Source organism: Sorex fumeus, unplaced genomic scaffold (genome assembly GCF_029834395.1).
Source record: "Sorex fumeus unplaced genomic scaffold, SorFum_2.1 ptg000051l, whole genome shotgun sequence".
Lineage (NCBI taxonomy): Eukaryota > Metazoa > Chordata > Mammalia > Eulipotyphla > Soricidae > Sorex > Sorex fumeus.
In genome coordinates, this window is record NW_026606108.1 from 6,415,049 (window position 1) to 6,443,033 (window position 27,985).

The 27,985-nt window shown below is 52.0% G+C and overlaps 1 protein-coding gene across 1 annotated transcript in view; it reads left to right on the top strand.

The window, feature by feature from the left end:
* Window positions 1-27,675, top strand: part of LOC130033099 (protein FAM169B-like) — a 42,372-nt gene extending 14,697 nt beyond the window's left edge. Inside the window, exons 2-9 of the mRNA XM_056124800.1 lie at window positions 1,910-2,040; window positions 12,054-12,153; window positions 12,821-12,906; window positions 16,151-16,334; window positions 18,273-18,455; window positions 18,994-19,125; window positions 26,291-26,364; window positions 27,456-27,675. Coding sequence (XP_055980775.1) covers window positions 1,910-2,040; window positions 12,054-12,153; window positions 12,821-12,906; window positions 16,151-16,334; window positions 18,273-18,455; window positions 18,994-19,125; window positions 26,291-26,364; window positions 27,456-27,572 — 1,007 coding nt within the window. The 3' untranslated portion in view covers window positions 27,573-27,675. The remainder of the gene's footprint in view (window positions 1-1,909; window positions 2,041-12,053; window positions 12,154-12,820; window positions 12,907-16,150; window positions 16,335-18,272; window positions 18,456-18,993; window positions 19,126-26,290; window positions 26,365-27,455) is intronic.
* Window positions 27,676-27,985: the final 310 nt, after the last annotated feature.

The following is a 27,985-nucleotide window of genomic DNA, read 5'->3' on the forward strand; positions in this document are numbered from 1 at the left end:
CCCTTTCAGATATTGGCTGCCCTGACCCCTCTGCCCCCCTGTTTCTCTGGGAGGCCCTGGGGAGAAAGGGCAATGGCATTGGATTCCCTTGCCGCTAGGTCCTGCCGAACAGGTTCTGTAGGCTAGGAAGGCTGCTCAGACACAAATGAACAGGACACAGGCAAACACAGGGATGGACTTGCCAAGCTTTAGGGTCCCCTGGGCAGCCATGAGGGGTCTCACAGACTGGCCATTTATTCTATACCACATCTCTGTTTAAGTTGACAGGGTCTTGAACGTACATGAAGATCACAAGCCTGGATGTTTAAGTTGATAGGGACTTGAACATACATGAAGACCACAACCTGGATATTTCCACAGGGCTGATCAGCGGGCATCCTAAAAATAGAGCAGGGGCCGGGGTGATAGGACAGCAGGGAGGGTGTTTGCCTTGCACATCGGCAACCTAAGTTCGATCCCCGACATCCCATAGGGTCCCCTGGCCACCACCAGGAGTAATTCCTGAGTGCAGAGCTAGGAGTGACCTCTGAGCATTGCTGGTGTGGCCCAAAAAGCAAAAAAGTAAAATTTTTTTTTGGCTTTTTGGGGTCACACCTTGCAGTTATCAGGGGCTTACTTCTGTCTCTGATCTGGGCTCAGGGATTACTCCTGGAAGTGCTCAGGGAACTCTGTGTGGGGTCGGTCCATGCAAGGCAAGGGCTTTCCCTGCTTTCCCGTGTCTCCAGCCTAGCAATAACCTTGACACAAACACAATAAAATAAGGCCTGGGATCCGACCTAATGGGTAGAGTCTCTGAGTTTATCCCTGGCATCTTAGGGTCCTTTGAACACCCCTGGGAAACCCCACCTCAGTAGTACGATGTGATCACACTTGAAGTCAAAAGTAATTGTGTGGGTGCCCCCTACTCCAGTGATAGCATAGCTTTGCACATGGTTGTGTGTGTTTTAATTATTGTTATTAAAGAACTGTGATTTACAAAGCTGGACTGGAGCGATAGCACAGTGGGTAGGGTGTTTGCCTTGCACGCAGCCAACATGGCCAACCTGAGTTCGATTCCTCCACCCCTTTCGGAGAGCCCGGCAAGCTACCTAGAGTATCTCGCCCGCATGGAAAAGCCTGGCAAGCTACCCGTGATGTATTCAATATGCCAAACACAGTAACAAGTCTCACAATGTTACTGGGCCCGCTCGAGCAAATCGATGAACAGTGGGAGGACTGTGACCGTGACCGTGATTTACAAAGCTATTGATAGTTACGTTTTAGACATGTACTGCTACACCAGTCACTCCACCAGTGTCAGCTTCTCTCTACCACTGTCCCCATACTCCTTCCTTACCCCAACCCCTACCCCTGCCTGTCAACTTTACAGGCCCAGAACAAAGTTCCAGTGGTTCTGCTTATTTTATTTGATATGTGCTTTTAGGGTCATATCCGGTGATGCTCAGGGATTACTCCTGGCCCTGCCCTCAGGAATCTACTCCTTGCAATGCTCAGGGGACCCTATGGGATGCCAAAGATTGAACACGGTTTGGCCATGTGCAAGGCAAGCACCCTCCCTGTTATACTGTCACTCTAGCCCCTCTTGTTGAGTTTTTTTTTTCTTTTTGGGTCACATTTGGCGATGCACAGGGGTTACTCCTGGCTCTGCACTGAGGAGTTACTCCTGGCGGTGGTCAGGGGACCATATGGGATACTGGGAATCGAACCCAGGTCAGCCGCGTGCAAGGCAAACACCCTACCTGCTGTGCTATCTCTCCAGCCCCTCTTGTTGAGTTTTGTGTTAAGTTTTTGTGTTGTGTTTTTTTGTATTGAGCTTTTGAGTCTTGGTTACTTCAGAAGGAAAGCTGGAAACCTGAGCTGAAAGGGCTCGGCTCAAAGTGCTCACCTCCTGCTTCCATTTCCCTCACAGGTGGGTACCCGGTGGATATTCTGGAGGATGATCCTGAAGCATTTCGAGAATCAGCCCTGGCTTACCTGGAGGCTCTCAGGGAGGGTGCCCGGCCCCCCGAGGAGGCAGTGTCTCTCCCCACCGGGGAGCAGGTGAGTGGGATGTGGACCAGGTGAGCAGAGGGGAGACAAACCTTTCTCTCTTTCTCCCTTCCCGGTTCCTTGGTAGCCCCATAAGCTGGTTGTTGGGGGACAAGGGAAGCAGGAGAGGGAACCTCAGATGGAATGTCGCAGGTTTGGAGGACTGGAGAAGTGAACCAAGCAGCTTGCTTTTCATGTCCTTCTCTTTCTAATTCCATAAGCCACTTGCAAGATTTATTTATTTTTTTCAACCAGCACTTTCTTTGTTTCGTTTTTTTTTTTTATTTTGCTTTTTGGGTCACACCTGGCAATGCACAGAGGTTACTCCTAGCTCTGCACTCAGGAATCACTCCTGGCAGTGCTCAGGGGACCATATGGGTTGCTGGGAATCGAACCCGGGTCGGCCGTGTGCAAGGTAAACGCCCTACCCGCTGTGCTATCTCTCCAGCCCCAGCACTTTATTTTATTTATTTAAAATTTTTTTTTTTTATTAGTGAAACACCATGAGGTACAGTTATAGACTTACAAATTTTTGTGCTTGGGTTTCAGTTATACAGTGATCAAGTACCCATCCCTCCACCAGTGCCCATCCTCCACCACCACGGGTCCCAGCATCCCCCCCTCTACCCCCCCTCCCCCTGTCCCACCCTGCCTCTGTGGCAGGGTATTCCCCCTTGTTCTCTCTCTCTTCTTTTGGGTACTGTGTTTTGCAAGAGAGGCATTGAGTGGCAATCATGTTTTGTCTATAGACTACTTTTAGCATGCTTCTCCCCTCCTGGGAGGGTCCTCACAACACCCTTTATTTGGTGCTCTCTTCTCTATCTGAGCTTCCTTTTCACCCAGCACGTGTGGCTGGCCTTCAAGTCATGGAGCAAAATTCCTGGTACTAATCTCAGCCATTCCTGGGTGTTAGTCTCCCTTTATGTTGCTTTATGTTCCCCAGATGAATGCAATCTTTCTGTGTCTATCCCGCTCTTTCTGACTCATTTCGCTTAACATGCTACTTTCCATGGTACTCCACTTGTATGTAAATTTCATGACTTCATCTTTTCTAACAGCTACATAGTACTCCATTGTGTAAATGTACCAAAGTTTCTTTAACCAGTCATCTGTTCTCGGGCACTCAGGTTTTTTCCAGATTCTGGCTATTGTAAAGAGTGCTGCAATAAACAAACAATTGGAGATGTCACTTCGACTATGCCTTTTTGCCTCTCTGGGATATATTCCCAGGAGACCAGCACTTTCTTTTAAAATTAAAGCATCATGACTTTCAAAGTTATTCATAGTTACGTGTTAGAGATACAGTATTCAGCGCCCATCCCACCACCAGTGTCAACTTCCCTCCACCATTGTCCCCAGGTCCCTTCCCGTATCTCCCCCCACCCTACCCCCAGCCTGCCCTCTCAACAGGCACCTTTCTAAGTTTGGTTGTTGAAGTTTGGGTCTCTCTGATTTTAGTGTTGTTGACTCTGTGGTTTGGATATTGGGCTCCGTCATTCCATATCACCACCTTTGTACCTTTAATCCCTTTAAAGCTTCTAATCTGTCGCTTCTCCCTGTCCTTTCCACTCTTGCTTTTCTTTTCTCCACTGTACCCAGGGGTCCAAGATTGATCTGGGCATTCCTCCTTTAAAATATTGCATTTCCTCATCCAATTATTCTAGATTCCACATGAAAGTGATATTATCCTGTGTTTATCCTTCTTCTGGCTGACTTCATTTAACATATCTTCCAATTCCATTCATATTGCCTTGCCTTGCATGATTTCATCCTTCTTTACAGCTGTGTAGTATTCCCATTGTGTATAGACCTCCACATCTACATGATCCATGGATCTGTCCTTGAACATTGAGGATGATTCCCAGGTCTTTCTTAGATGAAAGAGAATTGAGGAGGGAACAAGATTCAGGGTTGTTCCAGTGGGGTAGTGTAGGATGACATTGCTTTGTCCTTTCTCCCTTGCCACAAGGAGCTTAGGTTTATCAGGTCACACCCATCAAAGTGCTCCTGAGTCACTCCCATTCTTTTGTTTATCTGTAACCACCTCTCTATGCTCTCTTCCCCAACCAGTTAATCAGCTTATTCCCCTAGTCAGTTTCTGTTCATTTGTAAGGTCAGATCTTTCTCAGACACTGAACTTGTATCTTAAGTTAATATTGCCTTTCTCCTCTCCTTATGTCTTTTGAATAGTTTACTTTAAGGCAATGTCCTTTTGTGTAGACACAAGAAGACACTTAATATTATGCTTTTGTAACTTAGAATTTAATTGGCTTCGAATATTATTCATGCCTGGGCATCTGCTTTCTCAACTTAAGTCTCAGTTGCCCTCAGTTCCCAGCACTCCAAAAGCAAAGTCCCGACGAGGGACTAAAGGGACCCAGGGCAAGCTCTGAGCTACCCTGACATCAAAATGGGCCAGGTCAAAGTGCCATAGTTCTTAACTAAGAGTTAAGAGCTTGATCATGTACAGATGCTGTCATGATCTAAAAGTAATGACGATACTAGAACCCTGCTAGGGATAAGAAAGACTAATCTGGCCTGAGCACTGTAGTCTGAGATCGAGATGACCCCAGGAGAGCAATTCTATAAGCTTAATGCATCTCTTCCTGGGTCCATACAAAATGATTAATATTATGAATGCTTATGTGTTTGTTGGACAAGGACAGGAGAAACACCCCCATGGGATTCCGCTCTTGGGTGGGTCCTCCTGCTGAAAGAGAATCTGTCCTAAAAGCAGCATCCCCTGAGAGAAAGAACTTTACCCCTATTGATTGTGACCACACCTATGTGTAAGCCCCAAACCCTCAGGTTTTGGGGATTTAATGAGGTGGTAAGAGTGGGCTGGGGGATCCAGAGCCAGAGCCAGAAGGAGAAAGGGGTTCTAGACCAGGGGGGAAGTTGTTGGGAGAGAAGGAGAGAGAGAGACAGAAGTGAACTGGGATGAGAATGGAATAAATAGCATCTGATCAATTAACTGGCTTGGCCCTTGTTTTGTCCACCATCTGCCCCAGGGCCTGGGCCGCCCCAACTGGGCCAGTGGCCCCCGGGCCCCCCAGAACCTGGGCAGCCAGGGGAAGAGCCATGGGGGCTACCCCCTGGCTGCCCTCAGAGATTTTATACAGGGTAGTTAGTACTGGGGTTAGGGCACGTGCCTTGCAGGCATCTGACTGAGGCTTGATTCCCAACACCCCATAGCCCTGGAGCATTGCTGTGACCCCAGAGGCCTCAAGCACTGCTGAGGTGACCTGGATAAGCCCTGGCACTTCAGGGTCCAGTAGCACCGCCTTCCCAGACCCTTGCAAGGTTCCCCCACCCCCCGTTTTTTTTTTTGTGTGTGTGTGGGCGAACACACCTGATGGAACATTTGGCTGTGTGTTCAGGGGCCAGAGGTGGTATCGGGATTGGAAAATCCCTATTTTGGCTGCAGCCTTGTGGGAGGCCAGCGCCTTTACCTCTGAACTCTCTCTCCTCCCTACACCTCTGATTTTGTATTGATTTTGTATTTGCTTATTTGGTTGTTTATGGGCCACACCTGAGGGTGCTCAGGGATTACTTCTTTGGGGTCGGGGAACCGACCTCCAATTTTTCACTTAAAAAAAAAAGTAAATCTTGAGAAGTTTGGGCTTTTCGATTAGCAAAAAGGTAAAAATGTCTGTTTCTTGCACTTTTATGGCCCTAAATTCCCTGTCGCTGGTGCTCAGGACAGGGGACTGTTGGCCACTGGGTTTATTTTGCCTACAGGACACTGCAGTGGGCAGTGTTCTTGCTGCTCAGGCTGCATCTTTGGTATTTGTCTCCAAATAATCCACATGCCTAGGATTGAGCAGTATAGCAGTTAGGGCATTTGACTTGCACATGGCCAACTGGGTACAATCCTGGCACCTCATATGGTCTCCTGAGCCCCATTAGGAGTAATTCCTGAGTGCAGAGCCAAGAGTAACCCAGGTATGGCTCCAAAAAAAAAATAATCCACAGGCCAAGATGGGCACAGTAGGGACAGTGTGCTCAGAACCCCCACTGGTAGAATGTTCCTGAAAGAGTCCTTAGCAGTTACATCAAACCTAGAGGCCGGCCGGGGAGGTGGGCCAGCAGCAGAGCATTTGGTGGTGCATGTGGGAAGCCCTGGATTCGATCCGTGGCCCCTCCAAAGTAAAATGAAGTGAGTACCATTCCCTTCCCAAGTTGAGTGTGGGAGGAATACCTGAGAAGCAGAAGGGATCCTGAATTGGGGTGTGAGGCCCCAGAGCCTGGCATGTTCGTCCAAGTCTGCCACAGCAACAGCTGGTACGGAGCTCATAGCCAGGCTGTGTGAGCTGTAGCAGGTGTCTGTACCTCTCTGGTCTTCTCTCTCATCTTGGAGATTTGGGTGGCCGCAGGGGAATAGCAGATGAGATTTAAGGCGAGCCCATGGCTCAAGCCTGGAGGGACCAGGTCTGACTCCTTGAGGAAGGAGGGGGGCAATTAACCTTTGGTCTCTGTGATTTGGGCCACCAGAGTTGTGTGAACTGGAGTGAGGTTATACCAGCGACCATCACAGCCCTGATCTGTGATTTTACTCTCTGTCATTTCTGTAACCCTGGAGCCATAACATAGTTCCTATAAGAACCTGTTTTGAGACAGACCACATCATTACAGCTTCTGTTACTAATAATGGTGTGATTGTTCTGTTTACTGTGTTTTTGTTTATCTGTGACTGTGCCTCATGTATAAATGAAATTTTATCATCGGTGTTTCTGACTAGAAAAAATCTTTCCTTTAGTTGTGAAGCCTCAAATATTAATATATGTCGAAAGAGAACAATTTCCTTCCTTCCTTTTACCTCTGACATTGTAGCTTGCTGGCAGACCTCAGGGTGGAGGAAAAATTTTATTTCCCTGTGCCTCCATTGTTAATTAGAGCAGTGGCTTCTGGTTTCTATGGTGTGGTCTCCTTGATAATTTGGCGGTGCTAGATCCTTGTCAATTCCTAGAGGAACCAGGTTTTCCCAGGGATATTTAAGTCTACGCCTTTGACCTGCTGAAGGAGGAGGCTGTACTTGCGTGCTTTCAGCGTCACCTAGTGGCGGATAAGCCTGAAATGCAATCGAGTGCTCGGGCAAGGCTTTTTGGGAGCAGAGGGGCTGGATGGCAAGGGAGAAGGTGGGTTGGAGGAAAGGGAACATGCTCAGGAATGGGAGCAGGTCTGTGAAAGCAGTGCAAGAGGTAGCCCTGAAGGACTTTGGCCAGCAGTTTTCTGTCATCTGCCACATTTATTTATGGCTTCCATTATTAAAGAGCGATAGCACAGCGGTAGGGCGTTTGCCTTGCACGCAGCCAACATGGCCGACCCGAGTTCGATTCCTCCGCCCCTCTCGGAGAGCCCAGCAAGCTACCGAGAGTATCTTGCCCGCACGGCAAAGCCTGGCAAGCTCCCCGTGACGTATTCGATATGCCAGACACAGTAACAACGAAGTCTCCAATGGAGACGTTACTGGGCCCGCTCGAGCAAATCGAGCAAATTATTAAAGAAACTGAGTAGTGAGTAGTATGCTTGTAGAATAATGTTAGCATTATCCACAGATCCATAATAAAGTAAGTCCATCACTACAATTAAGTATTTTTTGATAAAAAAGTTTTGGACCACAGCTGGTGATGCTCAGGAGTGACTCCTGGCTCTGTGCTCAGGGATTACTCCTGGCAGTGCTTGGGGGACCATAATGGATACTGGGGATCAAACCCAGATTGGCTGCATGCGAGTTAAGCATCGTACCTGCTGTACTCCGGCCCTTAAGGTTCAGTTTTTTATTTATTTCTTTTTCAATTTTTTGGCATTTTGGGTCACACCTAGCAATGCTCAGGGGTTATTTCTGGCTCTGCACTTAGAAATCCCTTCTGGCGGTGGTGGGGATGATATGGGATGCTGAGGATTGAACCCAGGTCGGCCATATGCAAGGCAAAATGCCCTACCCACTGTATTATCACTCCAAACTCTAAAATTAAATTTTTAATGGAATAAAAATGGTGAAAATTTTATTTGCTTTCTTCCCCATCGTAAAAACAAAATAAAACTCCATGCATAGTCATTTGGTTTCCTACCATTGTCACCATTTGTAAGATAGACAGTGATGTTTTGCTGAAAGAATTGAATGTGTGAGCACTCTTGCTCTGAGCATTCTTCTTGCTTTTAGCAAATGCGACTTTCCTCTTCGGACCCAGAGCCCTTGTTTTCTCCTCCAGAGCACAAGACAAGGGTCTAGCGCCTGCTGCAGACATGAAGGCACTTGCCTTGTTTGCAGCGGAGCCCGGATTGTTCCAGACCGCTTATACGGTCCCTTGTGCACCCCCAGGAATCCCTGAGCACCTCCTGGTGTGACCCTACATGCTGCTCCCAAAAGAACAGTAGCTAAACAAGACAAGGAGGTGACTTGAGAATCGAGCCTCACCTCAGCCCGGTTCCTAGAAGTCATTTCATAGTGGACTCTTTCCAGTCTTGAAATTGTTCCCATCTGTTTGGGGGCCACCCTCTGTGGTGAGGGGACTCCTCCTCGGAGCTCGGAGGCCCCTATGGTGGCAAGGGTCAGCCCAGGGCTCCCATGTTCCACAGCATGTGCTCCAGGCCTTGGAGCCACATCCTGGTCCTGAAGTGGTTCCCATTTCAGGTGCCATCCTGGGGACCGATTTTCTGGATCTGGAGTGGTGCGTGCTCCTTGGAGGGTACTTGTGCACTTGAGCCAAGGGGAGAGAACAAATCGCCCAGTTTCCTGTGCTTAGCACCCATGTGCTTCTGTCCGATAGCTCAGCCCTGCACATTTGTCTTTCACATTCAGTTCGTGCTCTGAGTACTGTGTTAGCTATTATAAGCTTCTTTCCACGTCAGACACATTTATTTATTTATTTATTTTTATTTATTTATCTATTTATTTATTTTTGTTTTCAAGTCACACCCGCCTGTGCTCAGGGCTCCATATGGGGTAATGGGGATGGAGCAAGGCCATTACCCCACCTGCTGATGTATGGCAAGGCCCAGACCCAATGCTTTAGACACTTTTTTTTTTTTTTGGTCACACCCGGTGATGCTCAGGTGATTACTCCTGGTTTTGCACTCAGGAATTCTCCTGGTGGTGCTCAGGGGACCATATGGGATGCTGGGAATCGAACCCAGCTTGGCTGTGTGCAAGGCAAACGCCCTTCCCGCTGTGCTATTGCTCTAGCCCCCAGTACCTGTTTTTTTTTTTTAAATGTAGGAGTACTGCTATTTATTCAGCTACTGATTAGCTGATTGAATTGGACATGAACTCCACTAGCACCTGGTTTTTAATGATATTGTCAGGGCTACCTGATGTATGTGTGTGTTCTCATGCATGCATCACTTACCTGTGTATGGGGCAGGGCAGATCGGGTGTTTTAATTAAGTGATTAAATTTTTAATTATTTGGGAGGTCACTCCCAGCAGTGCTCAGGGGCCTTGCTGTACTGGGATTTTATTCTTGGTCCCCTGTAGGACAAAGTCTGACTTCAGGTCCTTGATGAGAGTTGAAGCTTGTGGCATTGTTCATTTGGTTTTTCTTTTCAAGGGCATACCTTTCTGTCCCCCATGAAAAGGGAACATAAAAATATACACTGTTATTATTTTACATTCAAGTCCAACTTCCTTTTGGGCAGTGTTGCATATGAGGCTTCAGACATTTTGGATGCTTTTCTCATTTTTCTGTTTTTTTTTTTTTTAACCTTCCCTGGTCGATAGCACAGCGGTAGGGCCTTTGCCTTGCACGCAGCCAACATGGCCAACCTGAGTTCGATTCCTCCGCCCCTCTCGGAGAGCCTGGCAAGCTACCGAGAGTATCTCGCCCGCACAGCAGAGCCTGGCAAGCTCCCCGTGATGTATTCGATATGCCAAACACAGTAACAACAACGTTACTGGGCCCGCTCGAGCAAATCGACGAACAACGGGAGGGCCTTTACCTTTACCTTTTACTTTCCCTGGAAGGTTTTCCTTTACTTTTCTCTTTTGAGGAGATTTGGGGGCCACACCCAGTGGTGCTCAGGGCTTCCTCCTGCCTCTGCTCAGGGATGACTTCTGGTGGGGCTCAGGGACCATGTGCGGTCCCAGGCATGGAACCTGGGTTGGCTGTGGGCAAGGCAAGCGCCCTCCCCGCTGTCCTGTGGCTCCAGCTACTCCTGGCCGGTTTTCAAGCCCTCCTTGGTTGTGGAGCAGGTCGACTTACTGCTTTGGTGGCTGGGAGGGCAGCGTTGATGGGCATAGAGAGTGCTCGGGTCATGGACATGTGAGGCTAAAGTGGAGCCATGACAAGCTCTATAGACTTTAAGACCGAAACTCAGCAGGCCTAAGTTTCGCTTTCCCATATCAGAAAGTCCTGACTTCTCAGAAAACAATATCATCCTGGACAGATAGACTCTTGGCAACAGCCTGTCAGAACAGAGGGTGGACAGTGGCGCCCAGCCAGGTGGAGGCGGCCAATGAAGACGAGTCATGGGACAGGACTGGGAACAAGAATTGGAAACATATTGTCAGTTCCTGGAAAAATGCTGTTATGTAACCAAACCCTATCCAAGCTGCTCAGAATTCGGAGGAATCGGGGTCCTTGTCAAGACTCCACTGCGTTGCATGAGACTCAGACCCTAGCTCGAGCTAGCAAAAAAGGGTGCCTTGTGTTTGTATTCTCGCGTCCGGTCTGGTCAATGTGCGAGCGAAACTCCCTTCCCAGGACATAACAGGCACACGGAGAAGGTTCTCAGGCAGTTGAGTGTTGGAGACCCCCCTGATCGGTTCTCCCCTCCCCCAGCAGCCTTCAGGCACCCTTGGAGGCTGGATGGAGACACTGCGGTTCACCAGGCCATTTCCTGCAGTGTCCTGGGAAAAGCAGCACGGCTGGCTGGTGGGCGTGGCCATGGGCGTGGCATAACTGGTGGGCGTGGCCTTGGGCGTGGCATGCCCCCCACGAGAGGCGTGGCTTCGTGCAGGGGCATGGTCCTGGGTTTTGTAGGAATCTCCCATGGGAGTTATGCCAGAGTTAGGGGGATAGACATAGACGGAAATGGGGGACCCCAAAGGCTCTTACTACCCAGGGGTTATCAATGCTGGCACAGGGCATGCACGGAGGAGCAGATGTTTCCTGGGGTGGTGGTAAGGGGCAGCTGTCTGTCTCCCGACATTTTATTCACTATTGGCTCATTTCCTATTTTTTTCTGATTTGGCCACACCTGTTGGTGCTTGTGCAGGCACTGCTGGGGACCAAACTGGGGCGAGCGATGTGTGAGGCAAGCGCCATGCCTCCTCCCCTTCCAGTACTCTTAACTCCAGCTCTAGATTTACATCTTTTTTAAAATGGGATTTATTGAATCACTGTCACTGTCCTCCCATTGTTCATCGATTTGCTCGAGTGAGCCCAGTAACATCTCCATTGTGACACTTGTTACCGTGTTTGGCATATCAAATACATCACGCATAGCTTACCAGGCTTTGCCGTGCGGGTGAGATACTCTCGGTAGCTTGCCGGGCTCTCCGAGAGGGACGGAGGAATTGAACTCAGGTTGGCCAAGTTGGCTGCGTGCAAGGCAGACGCCCTACCTGCTGTGCTATCGCTCCAGCCCATTGAATCACTACACGTTGCAAAGTTATATTGAATGTCAGGCAAATGATGTTTCACCAGCGGCTTCCTCAGTGTCTGCTTCCCTCCAGCAGAATCCCGAGTTTCCCTCCTGCCCCCCCAGCGTGCCTCTGGATGGGCACTTTTCCCCCACCTTAGTTGTGGTGTGCCCTCCCCTGCCTACCTCCACTCCAGTGGCAAGTTTGCTCCTGAAGCCCAGTGCTCCTGCGTTTGGCATCTGCCCTTCCCCTGCCAGGCTTCTTTCTATGCCACGCTGAGATCATTCTCTTCCGTGTCCATCCTAACTTGCCAGTATGCTCTCCAGGTAACTGCTGTGTCCCGCTGCCCTTGCAGTGACTGCCAGGTCCTTGTACCCTTTGGCAACTGCCATGACCTGGACCGTCATGAAATCACCAAGTGCCATTTTTCTTTCTTCTAGGTTCATCCAGAGGTGGCGTCCGTACGCTTCTGCCCGCTGCACCGGGACCAACCTCAAGACACAGTGCTGGTCCTGGTGACCCCTCGGGACACAAAGACAGGTGCGGAGCCGTTTGTGGCTGCCTGGGGGAGGGACTTGGAGGTCCTGGTTTTGCACACGTGGAGTTCAGTCCCCGAGGAGGGCTGGTGGAGCACTGAGGCTGTGGCTGAGGAGACCCACGATGAGGAGGCGCATCCGTGCAGCTCCAGCTACAGCAAGCAGGCAGCCCGGTGCTCTGCAGGGTTCGAGTCGTGCTGGTTTGTGGGCTTCCTTGTTTTGGGGTCTCTGTAACTCAGGGGGGCTGGCTCAAGCCCTGCAGGCTAGTGACTTGACTGTGGAGCAGACTCAGGGTTGGTGAAACCCAGAGATAGTTCAGCACCCAATGGTGCTCAGGACTTTCTCCTGCCTCTGCTCAGGGATGGCTCTTGGTGGGCCTGGGGACCAGGTGCAGCGCCAGGCATGGAACCTGGGTTGGCCACGTGCAAGGCCCTCCCCGCTGTCCTGTGGCTCCAGCCACTCCTGGTCAGTTTTCAAACCCTCCTTGGTTATGCTTTGGTGGCTGCGAGGGTGGGTTTGGTGGGAATAGAGAGCGCTTGGGTCATGGGCACATGGAGAAGGTTCTCAGGCAGTTGAGTGTTGGAGACCTCCCCAACCCCCCGCTCTGTGGTCCCCTCCCCCACCAGCATCAAGCTCAGAGGACCCCCATTTTCTCTCTGCTCTGTCTCCAGTGGTGGCTGTTTACATCAAGGAGCGTTGGTGGCCCGTGGAAGAGACGCTGCGAACCTCCAGTCCTGCGAGGGAAGGTCTGATGGAGGTGAGGCTGGTGCATATGGGGAAACCACCCAGTGGCTGGCTTTCTTTCCGGGGGCGAGGGCTCCCCAGAAGTGCTCAGGAGGCTCGGGGAAATCCAAACTAGAATTTTAAAACCAAACGTAAAGGAACATTGGAGGGGCTGGAGCGATAGCACAGAGGGTAGGTTAACTGTGTGCCTTGCACACAGCTAACCCAGGTTCAATTCCCAGCATCCCATTATGGTCCCCAAGCACCGCTAGGAGTAATTCCTGAGTGCATGAGTCAGGAGTATCTCTGTGCAATGCCGGGTGTGACCCAAAAGAAAAAAAAAAAGGAACATTGGAGCCAGAGAGATAAGAGAGTAGGGAGGTTTTTTGCCTTGCACGTGGCCCACTCGGGTTCCATCCCCAGCACCCCATGTGGTCCCCTGAACCCACCAGTAATGATTCCTGAGTGCAGAGCCAGGAGTAAGCCCTGACATTTGCTGGATGTGGCTCTGATCAAAAACCTGCAAGCCAACATAAAGGAACACTGATGGGGCTGAGGGTGTGGGTTTCGGCTGGGGGTGTGGCTGAGCTGTGTGTCCTGAATCTGACCCAACACCACATGGCCCCCTGAGCTCTGCCAGGGGCAGGAATGCAGCCCCCTTACCCTGCTGGATTGGCTGTGTCATCCTGGGGCCCATGCAGCACCCCAGTCTCAGGTGTGAGAATGAAGTGCCAGACCGGGTGTTGGACAGGATTTAGTTTTGTGTTTTCAGAAACATTTCAACGTTGAAAGTACGGGCTTTGTCATGAACCTCCGACCCCTGTCCCCAATGAAAATGGACAAAATTAAGTGCTTTTTCTTTTTCTCTTGTCAGTTTTGTTATTGAATTTTCCTGCTGCCAGATGCACTCTGCCTTTTCTCATCTGGTTTTTGCTGTGAACTCTGGCCATACAAGTCGAAAAACACAGCCCCTGACTGTCACATACTCAGGTTAGCGGGCCAAAAGTGATTTTTGAAGTTTGACCTTGATTTGGACACCACTTACAGAGCAACAAAGTTGGGGTGACTTCTTGTGTAAGATTTGGCTCCAGATGGAGAAATTGGAGACATTCAGGGCCAGTTAATAAGTTTATTGATACTGGATTTGGTACAACTTGATAAGATTCTGGAAGTTTCCGTATGTTACATAACTAGGCTTTTTAAAAAAAATTTTTTATTAGTGAAACACCATGAGGTACAGTTATAGACTTACAAATTTTTGTGCTTGGGTTTCAGTCATACAATGATCAAGTACCCATCCCTCCACCAGTGCCCATCCTCCACCACCACGGGTCCCAGCATCCCCCCTCCCCCCCCGTCCCAAAACTAGGCTTTTTGTTGGTGGTGGTGGTTTGTTTTTGGTTTGGGGGCCACACTTGGTAGTACTCTTGGCTCTCTGCACTCAGGGATCACTCCTGGCATTTCTCGGGGAATTATCTGGGGTGCCAGGGATTCATCCCTGGCAGCCTTGTTCAGGGAAAGTGCCCTCCGTGCTGTACTCTCTGCCTGCTCCCTATCATCAGAGATTTTTAGACCATGAATGCATTTAGAGACCACTTAGGTGAGCTCCTTTGTCCCATAGAGGAAACTGAATCACAGTTAGTTTGTGGGGAGAGAGATCCACAAGCCCCAACCAAGAATGGGGCTGGTAGTGTTGGTCATGGTGAAGATGGTAGTAAGAGTTAATGGTGCGATGGTGACAGTGGTGATCACTGTGAAAATGGTGATGATGCTAATAATGAGGAGGAGCCTGGTATGCAAATATGGGGGTTCCTGAACTCACTCCCAGTATCTGACAGCAGAAGGATATCTGGGAATTGAACTCAGACTTGACACTTTCTCAGAGAGAGTGTCTGAGTCCTTGCAGGTAAAGGACTATTTGCCAAGCCGCCTTCCACTCCAGACACGGAGTCCAGCCACACTGAACTGTGCTGCTCGTGGGCTACATCTAAACCCGAGGTGCCCAGGATCCGCCCTTGGGATGGATTGATTTTCCCAAGTGGCTCATTGACTTACCAGGTCACCTGTGAACGGACACGGAGCATGTCCTCTCCGGATGTAGATTCTCCGCAGATGTGCCCAAGTTCCTCAGCCTGGAAGCACTCCCTCAGGAAGCTGTCCTTCCTGGGGCTTAGGGTGCTCCAAATAGGTCACACCCTTGATTGACAGTGATGCTCCTCTCTGGCTCTTCAGCCCTCTGTGGAGTTCTAGGGGTGGGGCTGTGGGGGGGGTTCCACCCTCTAATTACACACCTGGGCCCTCTTTAGGTGCCTGCAAAGTCACCTTCACAGAACAGAGGCACCAGCACCGCTCAACACTCAGTTCTGGGACAGGCACTATGCATGGGCACGGGGTGGGGAAGATGGGATGGAGGATGGGCCTGGTATGTGGGGACCCCAGGTTCCATCCCCAGGACCACACAGGGCTCTGAGCACTGCCAGGTGTGCCCCTAAGAAAAAAAAAACAAACAGAAAAACAAAATCCAACACTGGGGCGATAATAGAGCAGGTAGGGCATTCTTGCATGCATCCGAACCAGGTTCTGTCCTTGGGCCTCTGTATGACCCCAAGTTTGGTGGGAGTGATTCCTGAGCACAGAGCCAGGGGTAAGTCCTTTACGCCTCTGGGTGTTACCCCCCACCCCAAAACTCAAAGCAAATCAAAAAACCCAAACCCAGATCTCAGTGAGAACTAGCTTTTGGTCTTGGAAGTGGCCATAGAGATTCCCATCACTGCTCTTCCTGCAAATGCTTGCTCTGAATCTGTGTTCCGTGTGACCCTTTCCCTTCCACAGGTTCCTGTTGCAGAGGAATGAGGGTCCAGAGGGACCATCTTTGGGGCATGAGCTGGGCCTGGGTGGTGGTGTGGGGAGATCAGCAGCACTGGGAGCTTGCTGGCCCCTCCTGGAGTTCTTGTCCAGCCCTCCTGGGACTGAATTTGGGATCCACGCTCAAAATCAGGTGGAAGCCGCTGGAAGGGCTCTTTGGGGGTGGAGTGGTCAACTGATCCTCCTCTCAGGATTCTCCTTCAGGGTGGATGGGGCTTCTGCCCACTCCCACCCAGGGTGGTGTGGACATTCCCGTGTGTGGCCCTGACACTATCCCATGCTCCCCGTCCGATTGCCCGGGAGTGGGAGACCCTTGAGGAGCTGCGGGGTTGCCATGGCACCGGCTTCCTAAGCTGGGATCCCTCCTGCCTGCTTCCCCTCTCTCAGACTCAGGCCTCGTCTTCTCTTCCCAGGTTCAGTCATTCGGAGAGAGGCTTGTGCTTTTCCTCCTTAACGTCGTGGTGTTTGGGGGACTGGAGCGGAATTCGGATGACAATGACCACAACATGTTTTTTCTGCCTCACGCGGGGAATGAGCAGGCGAAGATCCTGTGGCGGGATGGGGCCGCGGTGGGATTTTATACCCTGAAAAGGAGAGGTGAGGGGACCCCAAGGGCAGGACCACCTCACACACCATTTCCACCAACTTCCGGCTCAGAGGGAGGCACTTCCAGCCTCGAGCCCTTCTCCGTCCCCCATCCCTACAGCCAAAATGGAAAGAATCTTCTAGAATCCTCTAGAACAGGAAGTGGTGTCATTGCATGGTGTCCCTCAAAACACGGGGGAGGTTGCCTAGCTCTGTGCTTGCCCCTAGCAATTCTGTCAAGAGACACATGGATGGAGCCGGACAGCCTGGATGTCACACTGTGGGATGTTACCTCAGGGACGTGAGGGGTGGGGGGGTGGCTGGGCGGCCATGATGAACGCCAAGACTGACGGACATTACCTCAGGGACAAGGGGGATGGCTAGGACAGCATGTGGGGCTCTGGACCTTCTTTTCAGAGCTGGGATGAGCAGGATATGTGGCTTGGGACCATTCTGGTGCATGGAAAAGACTCTCCTTTGATATGGTCCCTAATTTTCATTTAGAAAATTTAAAGTACTGTTGTTATTATTATGCTTTTTTGGCAGGGGTGATTCCTGAGCATCCCAGTGATGCTCAGGGGTTGTCCCTGGCTCTGTGCTCAGGAATCACTCCTGGCAGGACTTGGGGGATCGTATGGGATACCGGGGAGAGGACTCTGGTCAGCAAGGGAAGTGCCTTCCACGCTGTACTTTTGCTTTTGCCTCCTTAAAACATTATTATTCTTCCCATATTAGTATTATATCTTTGAGTTTTGTCCACACCCAGTTCTCAGTCTCTGCCTCGGGTTGGCCCCTGGGTGGCTCAGGAGACCCTGTGTAGTGGTTGGGGTGGAACCTGGGTCAGCTGCAAGGGAGTCGAGCACCGAGTTGCTGGATTTTATTCCCTCGAATGCTTCATGCCTTTGACTTTCCTATTCTGGTAACTCGCAGGTTTTAAAGACATTTCTTTATGTTTTGTCGTCCACTATTCTGTTCATTTCCAGCCTTCATGTCCTCTGGGTTTTATTTTTGTTTGTTTGTTTTGTTTTGTTTTTTAAATAGGGATTGGTGTGTGTACGTGTCTGTGTGTCCCTGTTTGGCTGTGCAGTGGCTATGTGTGTGTGCATCTGTGTCTGTGTGGCCCTGTGTATGTCTCTGTTTGAGTCTCTACATGGCTGTGTGTGTGTGTGTGTGTGTGTGTGTGTGTGCATGTGAGGCTGTATGTGTGTGTGGCTCTGTGTGTGGGTGTCTGTGTCTGTACATGTCTCTGCAATTGTATGTGTCTTTGTGTGTCTCAGTGTGGCTATGTGCATCTGTGTGTGTGTATGTTCTGTGTGTGTATCTCTTTGGACTTGTGCATCTGTATGTCTGTTTCTGTGTTTGCATCTGTGTGTGTCTCGAGTGTGTGTGTGTGTGTGTGTGTGAGAGAGAGAGAGAGAGAGAGAGAGACAGACAGACAGACAGACAGACTCAGGGCCTCATGCATGTGCCACTGGGTTACAGCCTTGCTTCTTCGCTTTGTCTTTGGTGTTTTCTTTGGGTCCCTTCTGAAAGGTCTGGGAGGGGTCATGGAAAGGAAGAAATAGTCTCAGAGGGGCAATAGGCAGCACCCCACCAGTTAGGGGCTGATGGAGGTTAGGCTGGCCTGTGTTTTAGGGTGGGTTTATATGGAAGAAAGGAGGCCTGAGGCAGAGGTGGGATGCTCAGTTCACTCCCAGCCAAGTTCTAGTTCTGCCTGATTTGGGTTGGGGCCCCTGAGTGGTGATGGGACTGCTTCAGAGTGTCCGGTGCTGAGTTGGCCCCACTGCTTTGGAGTCTGTCATCCTGTCCCCAGATCCCTCCTAGAGTCTTCGCCAGCCCGTGTCTGACCCTGGTTCCCTTCTGCCCACGGAGGCTTCCCTGAGCACTGCGGGGTGGGGCACGCCACCTGCTTCAGTCCACGTCCGCTCGCCCAGCTTTTGCCTCCCCCAGGCAGCCTGTGTGGGGCTGGCATGGGCGCCTGCTACCTGCTGCCTGTCTTTGATACCGTGTTCGTCAGGACGACTCACCGGCGCCAAGGCCTGGCCCTGGCCATGCTCCAGGACTTCTGTGCAACGTTCCCGGAGGACGAAGCCCTGGGGATCAGCTGCCCGATTTCTCCTGCCATGCTGCAAGGTAAACCTCCCTGGCACCCGGGGAAAGAGAGTCAGGCTCTGGCAGTGGAAGATGCGCCTGCAATCCAGCTAGCTCCCTGGGAGAGGTGAGGCTATTAGGAGTTTCCTCTTCCTGTGGATGCTTTTGTTCGTATTTCAGGTCTAGCACAGTGGTAGGCAGCAGCTGTTGCTAGCAGTGCTCGGGGAACCATGCAGTGCCCAGAATTGCACCCAGGCCTGTGTGCAAAGCCTGCACGTGACCCAAGGAGCCATGTCCCCACACACTGGGCAGACCCCCACAGGCCAGCCAAGCAGGGGAGAGGGTCTATATTCCATAGCTGACACGTGTCCTTGGCATGACCCTGGGCCTGTGTCCCATGTCCAGAGGGGGAAGAGGTCAGTGTCTGGGTTCATCTGGGGGTGTTGCTTAGTCCCTGAACCTGGGAGCTGGGAAGGAGGAACATGGGCACCGCAGGCCAGGCAGGGCAGAGGGCACGTGGGTTTGTAGGGGCCCCAGGGAGTGGGTCTAACTGGGTCCTTCCCACCCCGCCCATGCCCAGTCTGCAGGAAGTTCCTGCTGACCCAGCCGGAGGAGCAGGGTCGCCTGTGGGCAGTGGAGCCCCCTGGGGACTGGGGCCAGCGAGAGAACATCTGGTTGAAGGTCCAGCTCACCTGCGCAGGAGGTCCAGGCTGTGAGTCCCAGGGAGGCTGTTGGTGGCCCTGTCCGTGTGGGCAGAGCTGCTAAGGCCCCACCCCGCGCCTTCCTGCCCTTCCTGGCTAAACCCCACCAGAAACTCCCTTTGCTCAGATCTCAACTCGCTGCTCCAGGGGCCGTGGGCACCCCCCGTTTGGTAACAAGAGGAGTCAGTGGGTGTTAGTGGAAGAATCGATCTCGGAGAGCTGCTGGCAGAGACTTCGCCAAGACACACTGGGCTGTTCCTCCCCAGGGGACTCCCTAGGGGACAGTCATGCCTCCTGTCCCCAGCAGCTCTGACCTGTGCAGATCCCACTGGTGTTTTTGGGATAGTTCCCGGACATAGTTTGGTCTGTCATGATTTTCATGTTTCTGAGGACGGTGCGACATTCGTGCGCATGCTTCACACTCCTGGCTGGAGTTTGGGGACCTGGGACCACTCCTGGTTACACAAAACCCACCAAGTTGGCAGTTCAGCACCAGTTTACCTGAGGAGGCGGTGCTGGGGGCCAGCAGGGCCACAGGTGGGGGCTTCCGCTGAACCCAGCAGTCCCCAGGAGGCCATGGGCCCTGGGGATGGAGCACCGGGTGGGCGTGTGCAGGGTGTGTTGGCCTCCACCTGCTGCCCCCCACCACCCCGAGGTCGAGAATGTTTCAGGGAAGCTGGATTCAGACAGAGGCATTCTCCTGGATTTGGGGTTCTTATGGCAGCACCTTGTGGGAGCAGATGGACTGGGGGGTGCGCAGAGTGGCAGGCACACATCCGGACTGGGGGAGCGGCTTTGTTTCATTGGAGGGGGCAAGCTTTCTGGGCTCAGCAGAAAGGGGGCTGTGGGGAAGAGGCTGGTGCAGCAGGGACCCCTAAGGGGTCCTTACCCCTGCCTTGGGTCTCAGCCTCCCCAGGCAAATAGTGACACTTGGGTCTGCCTCGCTGGGGCCCACGGGCTGGGGCTTAAGGGCTCTGCAGGGATGTTAATGGGGTGGCCTGGTTTCTCCAAGACCCTGGAAGCTGTGATCCTAGTGAGGTAGTGAGGGAGGCTCAGAAGTGGAGGAGAGGGTCTCCCCCACCCTGAGCAGACAGTCTTTGGGGGGTCTCCCCGCTGACCTTATCAGGATCTCTGCCCCCATGCACCCTTTGTGTCTCCAACCTCATAGTTCTTGGCTGGAAATGGGGTGATGATAAGGCTTAGGGGGACTGAGGGGGAAGGAGGTGGGAGGTATGTGTTCCCATCATGGGCGATATTTCAGCTGGGGGGTGCGGATTCTGCTCGGACCACCCACCATGGGGCAACTCCACCACTCGCCAGTGTGCAGAAAGGCACAAACGGGACAAACGAGGCCCCCACCCCACCCCAGAATGTTCATGAAGCAATGCTGGGCCCCTGCAGGGAGATGGACCATGGTTATAATTTGGATTCAGTGAGATCATTGCACGGTTTTTTTCACTTATCTATTTATTTATTGGGGTTGGGGGGCCACGTGCAAGGCAACCATTTTAATCCCTGTACTATCTCTCTGGTCCCTGACTGTCTTTTTCTATTGTTTTATAGCACTGTTGGGTGCTACTAAATAAACTCGTAAACAAAACAAAAACCCCAAGAGTTGTTGGTGACTTTTCCCCTTCGAGCAGGTACTGGCATCGCAGGGCTTTCAGGGAGAAACCGACTTGGGCTCTTTGCGAGTGTTTCCAAGTCTTATTTTTATAGCAGTGACATTTGTGGACCAGGAGCTTCAACATTTCCATGAGTCCGCCTGCTGCTAATGTTGGTGCAGCCGTGACGGCACAATTCAGACTGGGGAGAGGAGTGTGTGGGGAATCTCCTTCCTGCATTCGGCTCTGTGCAGGAAGAACATTGAACTGTGACAGGGCTCCTAGTTCTCTCTGCTGTGACCTGCTCCTTGCTGGTCCCTGCCTGAAGATTCCTTAGTGCCTGCAGTTGAAGATGTGTGCCAGCAACTATGCTGCAGAGATGTTCCTGAAGGGAGGAAATAAGTGGGTGTCAGTTTACCTTCTAAGTTTATGTATTTCATTCACTGTGAAATTACAGTTACTTATGATTAGGTTGGGCTGGAGCGATAACACAGCGGGTAGGGCGTTTGCCTTGCAGCCAACATGGCCAACCCGAGTTTGATTCCTCCGCCCCTCTCGGAGAGCCTGGCAAGCTACCGAGAGTATCTCACCCGCACAGCAGAGCCTGGCAAGCTCCCCGTGATGTATTTGATATGCCAAACACAGTAACAAGTCTCACAATGTTACTGGGCCCGCTCGAGCAAATCGATGAACAACAGGAGGACAGTGACAGTGATGATTAGGTTTTAGACGCACAATTTTATAGCACCGTAAATTTTACACCCCATGGCCACTTCCCCCACCAGGCCCCCCCCACTTGCTTCCCTCCCAAAGGTTTGCTTCTAAGAGGGGCTCTGAGTGCCGCTTTAAAAATTAATCCCCCTCCCCCCGACTTGGGGCTAGAGCGATAGCACAGTGGCTCGGGCGTTTGCCTTGCACACAGCCGACCTAGGTTCGATTCCCAGTACCCAATATGGTCCCCTGAGCACCACCAGGAGTAATTCCTGAGTGCAGAGCCAGGAGTAACCCCTGTGCATCGCCAGGTGTGACCCAAAAAGAAAAAAAAATTAATCCCTCCATGTTCTTCAGGTCATGGTTCTATTTTGTGAGTTGTTAATAGAAGCAGTTCTTCTCTGTGAGTGTCCCGGGACTGTACAGAGCCAGACTGAGTAAGATGCTGAGACTCAGAAGGGGGTAGGGGGGTCAGTTTTCTAGAAGCCTGAAGCTCGAGCTCTCTGCATCGCTGCCTGTGTTGGGCTTGTTGGGGCGAGTCTGTATTTGGGGCTGGTGATAGCTGACTTTTTTTTTTTTTTAAGTTTAGGGCAACTTGATTTACAAGCTGCTGACAGCAGGGTTTCACAAATGAAGCATCCCAGCACCACACCCTACACCACGGTCCCAGAGTTCCCCACCCCACCCAACCCTGTCCACCCACCACTGGCTTTCTGCTGCCCAGGAATGCGTCCACAGTGCTGTCAGAAGGGCATGTCCTTCCCTCTGGTGGCCACAGAGTGTGCTGCAGCCCCAAGTGGTCATTTTTGGCTGTTCGCTTTTGGCTTTCCAGAGTTTCGAACGTAATTTTTTACTTAAACACTGTGACTGAAAACTCAGGAAACTGAGACTAAGGTATTGGGCTCCTGATGTGAGTGAGCTGCGGGCTGAAAGCCAGCCTGCTCTGACCCCTGGGTCTTCCCACCCAATTTTGAGGAGATGGGCTTGTGTTGAAGAAAGGGCTTTAAGAGGCAGTGTACTCCCCGCCATGAGGAAATACCACAGAGTTGTTCAAATTCTCAGCCACAATTGAAATACCATCCCCTCTTGAGCTCCCCAAAATTCAGTTGTCTGCTTCCAGTTGCCATTTCCTGACAGGGAAACAGAAATGTTAAGACTTGATTTCAATCTGTATTTTCCTGACCTTTGGCATTCACTTCCTCTGTAATCTTAACTTTCAACTTCCATTCAAGCACATTAAGAAGTTGGGGATTGGGGGCTGGAGTGATAGTACAGTGGGTAGGAAGTTTGCCTTGCAGGCGCCCAACCTGGGTTTGATTCCCAGCATCCCATATGGTCCCCCAAGCACCGCCAGGAGTAATTTCTTAGTAACCGCCGAGCAAAGCAACAAAACAAAACAAAACAAAAAACACTGTGACTTACAAAGTCATTCATCATACAGTTGTTTCAGGCTTTCAACGCTCCAGTGCGAGTCCCACCACTGGCGTGACCTTCTCTGCACCAGTGCGCCCAGTTTCCCACCCGCTTGCTCCCCTGACAGGCACACAGTAGTTCACTTATTGCTTGTTGCAACACACACGAAAGCAAAACTTTACTCTTGTATAAGATTCCCTTTGTCGAGGGGGTTGTTGCTGAGATGGATGGGGTGATGCTTGCACGCTGACTTCTTGTCTCCCAGGCGTCCCGGCCCTCTGAGGGCTCCCCAGGCATGCTGACCCTCTGGGGTCTCCCAGACGTGTCGGCCTTCTGAGGCTGCACACCTCAGCTGTGGTTCAGCTCACTTGGCTACACTGCACATTACTTTGGTTGTACACACTGACACTCCACACTCTCCAATCCTATGCACGCACAACATTATTTATTTTTGCTTTTTGGGTCACAGCGATGCTCAGGGCTTACTCCTGGCTCTGCACTCAGGAATTACTCCTGGAAGTGCTTTGGGAGACCCTATGGGATGCCAGGGATCAAACCTGGGTCAGCCGTGTGCACCGTGTGCAAGGCAAGTGCCCTACCCGCTGTACTATGGCTCCAACCCCATAATATATATATATGTATATATATATATATACATATATATATATATATATATATTCTTTTTGGGTCACACCCGGCGATGCACAGGGATTACTCTTGGTTTTGCACTCAGGAATTACTCCTGGTGGTGCTCAGGGGACTGTATGGGATGCTGGGAATCAAACCCGGGTCGGCCACGTGCAAGGAAAATGCCCTACCCACTGTGCTATTGCTCCAGCCCCCATACTTTATGTATTTTATGACAACAAGGAATTATCAGAGAAATAGATGAATAAAAGTCAGTCTGTGGTTATCATTATATCTCACATGGGTGTTACTGAGTCGTTCATTGTCTGAGGATTTGCCGCACTGGTTGGTGTTAGATGAACCTTCTGTGGTACTGTTTTCCCTCATGGCACTTGGTAGGCATCTATGTGACTTTCCCATCAAAATTCTGTGTGCGGGGCTGTCAGTGCCGTGACATTTGGAGGTGTCACTTCAGGAGCTGGACAATCTGGCAGCTTGGCGGCTTGATGAGCTTCAGTTGTGAAGCTGGGTCGTTTCTAAGTCAGAAAATGTTGTATGTGGGCAGGGGCTGCTGGTCCTTCCACAGGACAGGGGAGAGGAATCTGCCTGCTTCCATTCCGATACAGCCCCAGAATCCTCACTCGGGACCTCTCTACCTCTCAAAAAAAATTTTTTTTTAAAAAATCTGTTGACTTTCAGGTTGCTTTTGTTTTGTTTTTGTTTTGCTTTTTGGGTCACACCCGGTGATGCTCAGGGGTTACTTCTGGCTCTGCACTCAGGAATTACTCCTGGTGGTGCTTGGGGGACTCTAGGAGATGCTGAAGATAGAACCTGGGTCGGTTGCGTGCAAGGCAAACACCCTTTCCGCTGTAGTATTGCTCCGGCCCCCTCAAATGCTTTTACAGCCATGGTGACCTTTCACTTGCTGGAATAAAGTCTTAAGTGACCATCTGGGGGACATGCTCATGTTGTAACCAGTAAAACACTGACAAAGGGTCACCATGAGGAAAGGTGGAACCAATCATGGATCATTGGCTACATCCGCCAATCCATTCACCCGTTGACTCACTTCTCACTGACAAAAATTTAAGGGGGGGGGCATACTCAGTGGGGCTCAGGGCTTCCTGCTCGCTCTGCATTCAGGGATCACTCCTGGCAGTGTTCAGGGGAACACATGGGGGGCCCGGGATTGCTTCTGGGCTGGACAAGTGCAAGGCAAGCGCCCTCCCTGCTGTAGTGCCTGCCCTGAACTTTCTGAGGTTTAAACAATGAAATGTAGGCTGGAGAGATAGCACAGTGGGTAGGGCATTTGCCTTGCATGCGGCTGACCCGTGTTCGACTCCCAGCATCCCATATGGTCCCCTGAGCACTGCCAGGAGTAACTCTTGAGTGCAGAGCCAGGAGTAACCCCTGTGCATCTCTGGGTGTGACCCAAAAAGCAAAAAATAAATAAACAACGAAATGGTGTCTCCCTCCTTCTCCTGGAAAGCGGGTCTGTCTGTGCTGACAGCTCCGGGGGAGAACAGCATCTTCCCCCCACCCCCACCCCCCGTAGGGATCTGAGCAGCCCCATGGACGGGTTTGGGGCGGGGAGGCGTTGAGGAGAGCAAACAGGCCCATCTTTCCAGCTTCCCCGAGTCTGTGGGAGGGAGGTTGCTGGGTGCTGCATGACTTGGACTTGCATGCGAGTGAAAATGCCCGTGAGCTAAGAGGGCAATATCCACACCCGGAGTGAGAGCATAGTGGGTCAGTCCACGGCAGTGCATAGGGTCTCTGAGCACTGTAGAGCAAGCCCTGACTCAGAGCGAGGAGTAGGTCTGGGGTACTCCCAGGGGTGCCCCCAAAGACCAATTTTCTGGGTTTTGTTTGGCTTTTTTGGGTCACACCCGGCGATGCTCAGGGGTTCCTCCTGGCTCTGCACTCAGGAATTACTCCTGGTGGTGCTGCGGGATCCTATGGGATGCCAAGGGTCAAACCTGGGTAAGCCTTGTGCAAGGCAGATGCCCTACCCATGGTGCTTTCAATATGGCCCCTCAGTATTTTTTGTTTTATTTTATTTTTATTTTATTTTGCTTTTTTGGGTCACATCCGACAATGCTCAGGGGTTACTCCTGGTTCATACACTCAGGAACTACTCCTGACTGTGCTCAGGGGACCATATGGGATGCTGGGAATTGAACCCGGGTCGGGCCGCATGCAAGGCAAACGCCCTATCCACTGTGCTATCACTCCAGCCCCAGTATTTTTTTTTGTTTGTTTTAAAAAAAGGCTGAGAACCTCAGATAGAATCAGGAACCAGCTCCATTCACTGCCCAAGGAATTGCTGAAAATGATCCCAGTTCCCATCAGACGTGCCTGCCTCGGACCCTGCCTCCTTGTCCTCCTCTCGCTGGGGTTCTGTCTTGACCCTGGATTTGGGGGAGTCCAGTCCAAGCAGTACTGTGGGCAGAGTCTGTGTTCCGTCCTCTGAACCTTCTCCCTGGACCCCCAAATCCCTGTGGCACTTCTTTGGGGGGCAGGGGTCAGTAGTAAGGATTGAGCCTGGGGTCAGGGAAAGGTCGAAACCCCCTGCCCAGCCCCGCCTGCCTCGTCACCTCGGGGGTGCCAGGGTGAAGGTCAGAAGAGGGGAGTGGAACCATTTGGGTTTGATGGGGTCATGCCTGCGGTGCTCAGGGGGCTGCTCCTGGCTCTGTGCTGAGGGACCCTGTGTGGTGCCAGGTCCCCGGGGAGTCCCGCACGTCCCCTCCTGGGTTGTCTCTGGCCCCGCGGGTTCCCTGGGGGTGGCAGCCCTGCTCATCTGCTGTCTTGTTTCCGGAGGCAGCTGGCTCCAGAAACACCAAGGAGGAGGGGATGCCTCAGGGGCGAGGGCCTGGACGGTGCCACCGTGGCTTCAAGGTACGTCCCTCCTGTGCGTCCTGTGCAGTCACCTGAGCTGAGCCCGCAGAGGGTCTGTCTCCTCCGGGCCTCATCTCTGGTGATGTCTCAGTCTGTGCTTTTGTTCTGGGCTTGCCCTTTGTCCCTGCACCTACTCTTCCCTCCCACTCTCCTCTTTCTATCCCTTTCTCTCTCCATCTCTCCTTCTCCCTCCCTCCCTCTCTCCCTTTTTCTCTGCTTGCTTGCTTGCTTCTTTCCTTCTTTCTTTCTTTCTTTCTTTCTTTCTTTCTTTCTTTCTTTCTTTCTTTCTTTCTTTCTTTCTTTCTTTCTTTCTTTCCCACGTCTGGTAATGCTCAAGGCTTGGGGGACCATATGGGATTTAAGGGATCAAACCTTGGTCAGTTGTATACACAACAGATGCCCTACCCGCCCTCCCTCAGTTCCTTTTTTCCTTCCCTTCCTTCATCCTTTCCTTCTTCCATTCCCTCCCTTCGTTCTGCTCCCTCCCTCCATCCCTCCCTCCCTCCCTCCCTCCCTCCCTCCCTCCCTTCCTTCCTTCCTTCCTTCCTTCCTTCCTTCCTTCCTTCCTTCCTTCCTTCCTTCCTTCCTTCCTTCCTTCCTTCCCTCTCTACTTCCCTCCTTCTCTCCTCCCTCCTTCCTTCACTCCCTCCCTTCCTCCCTTCCTCTCTCTCCTGCCCCTGCCAGTGCTCAGTGATCCCTTAGGATGTGCTCAGGGAATCATCTGTGGTGCCGGAGGTCAGACCCAAAGTGGTTCATTGCAACACAAGTGCCCTGAGCCCTGTGCTGTCTACAGCCTGCTTCCCGTGTTCTTTCAGGGGAAGGTGCCGCCCCAGGCCACTCCTGGAGCTCCTGGTTTCATCCCAGACACGCCAGGGCTGGCGGTCAAACAGCCTCATGCCTGCTGGCTCCAGCCATTTGGACCACCTCTTCGGCTCTGCTTTCCTTACTCTTCTCCATCTCCCCGTGCCAGGCCCGTGTTGGCCCCCAGGTCTCTCCTCCACACATATGGCCTGCACGGTGCCGTGTCCATGACATGGCCTGAGCTTGGCCTCCCATGTGGCATCCACTCACGCTGACTTCTCTGGTTTCAGGAGAGGAGCCGCAGAGAAGCCCTGGACCTGACCAGGAGTGCAGCCGACTTCGGGGACACAGAAGCATCGGGAGGCCTGCCGGAGGGGGATCGAGACCAGCGTCCACCCCACTCCTGACTCCCAGGGGCTCTCCCCAGAGCCCAGAGCCGGGCGGGTGGGGGGGTGTGTACAGACGGCAGCCTCGGTCTGGGCTTCCTGTGGTCACCTCAGCAGGTGCCTGATCCCAGCAGCCCCCCCCCCCCCCCCCGTGAAGCACTGTGGTCACAGATGCTTGAGGGGGACTGGTCAGGCCTAGCCTGAGGGCGCGACTCAAGTGTCCCCGCCTACCCCGCTTTCCCCAGGAGACCCCACACCCGTCCGGCGGGGGCTGCATGTGCCTTTCCCGGGAAAGCCTGACCACATCCGTGAAGCCGAAGGTGCTCCCCTCGGTCTGTGCCAGGAGGCACCAGCTGGGCAAGTGCCCTGGGCCTGTCTTCTCCAGTGCCCATGGTCCCCGCTGGGGGCCCGCGCTGAGCCTGGCCTGCCTTCTG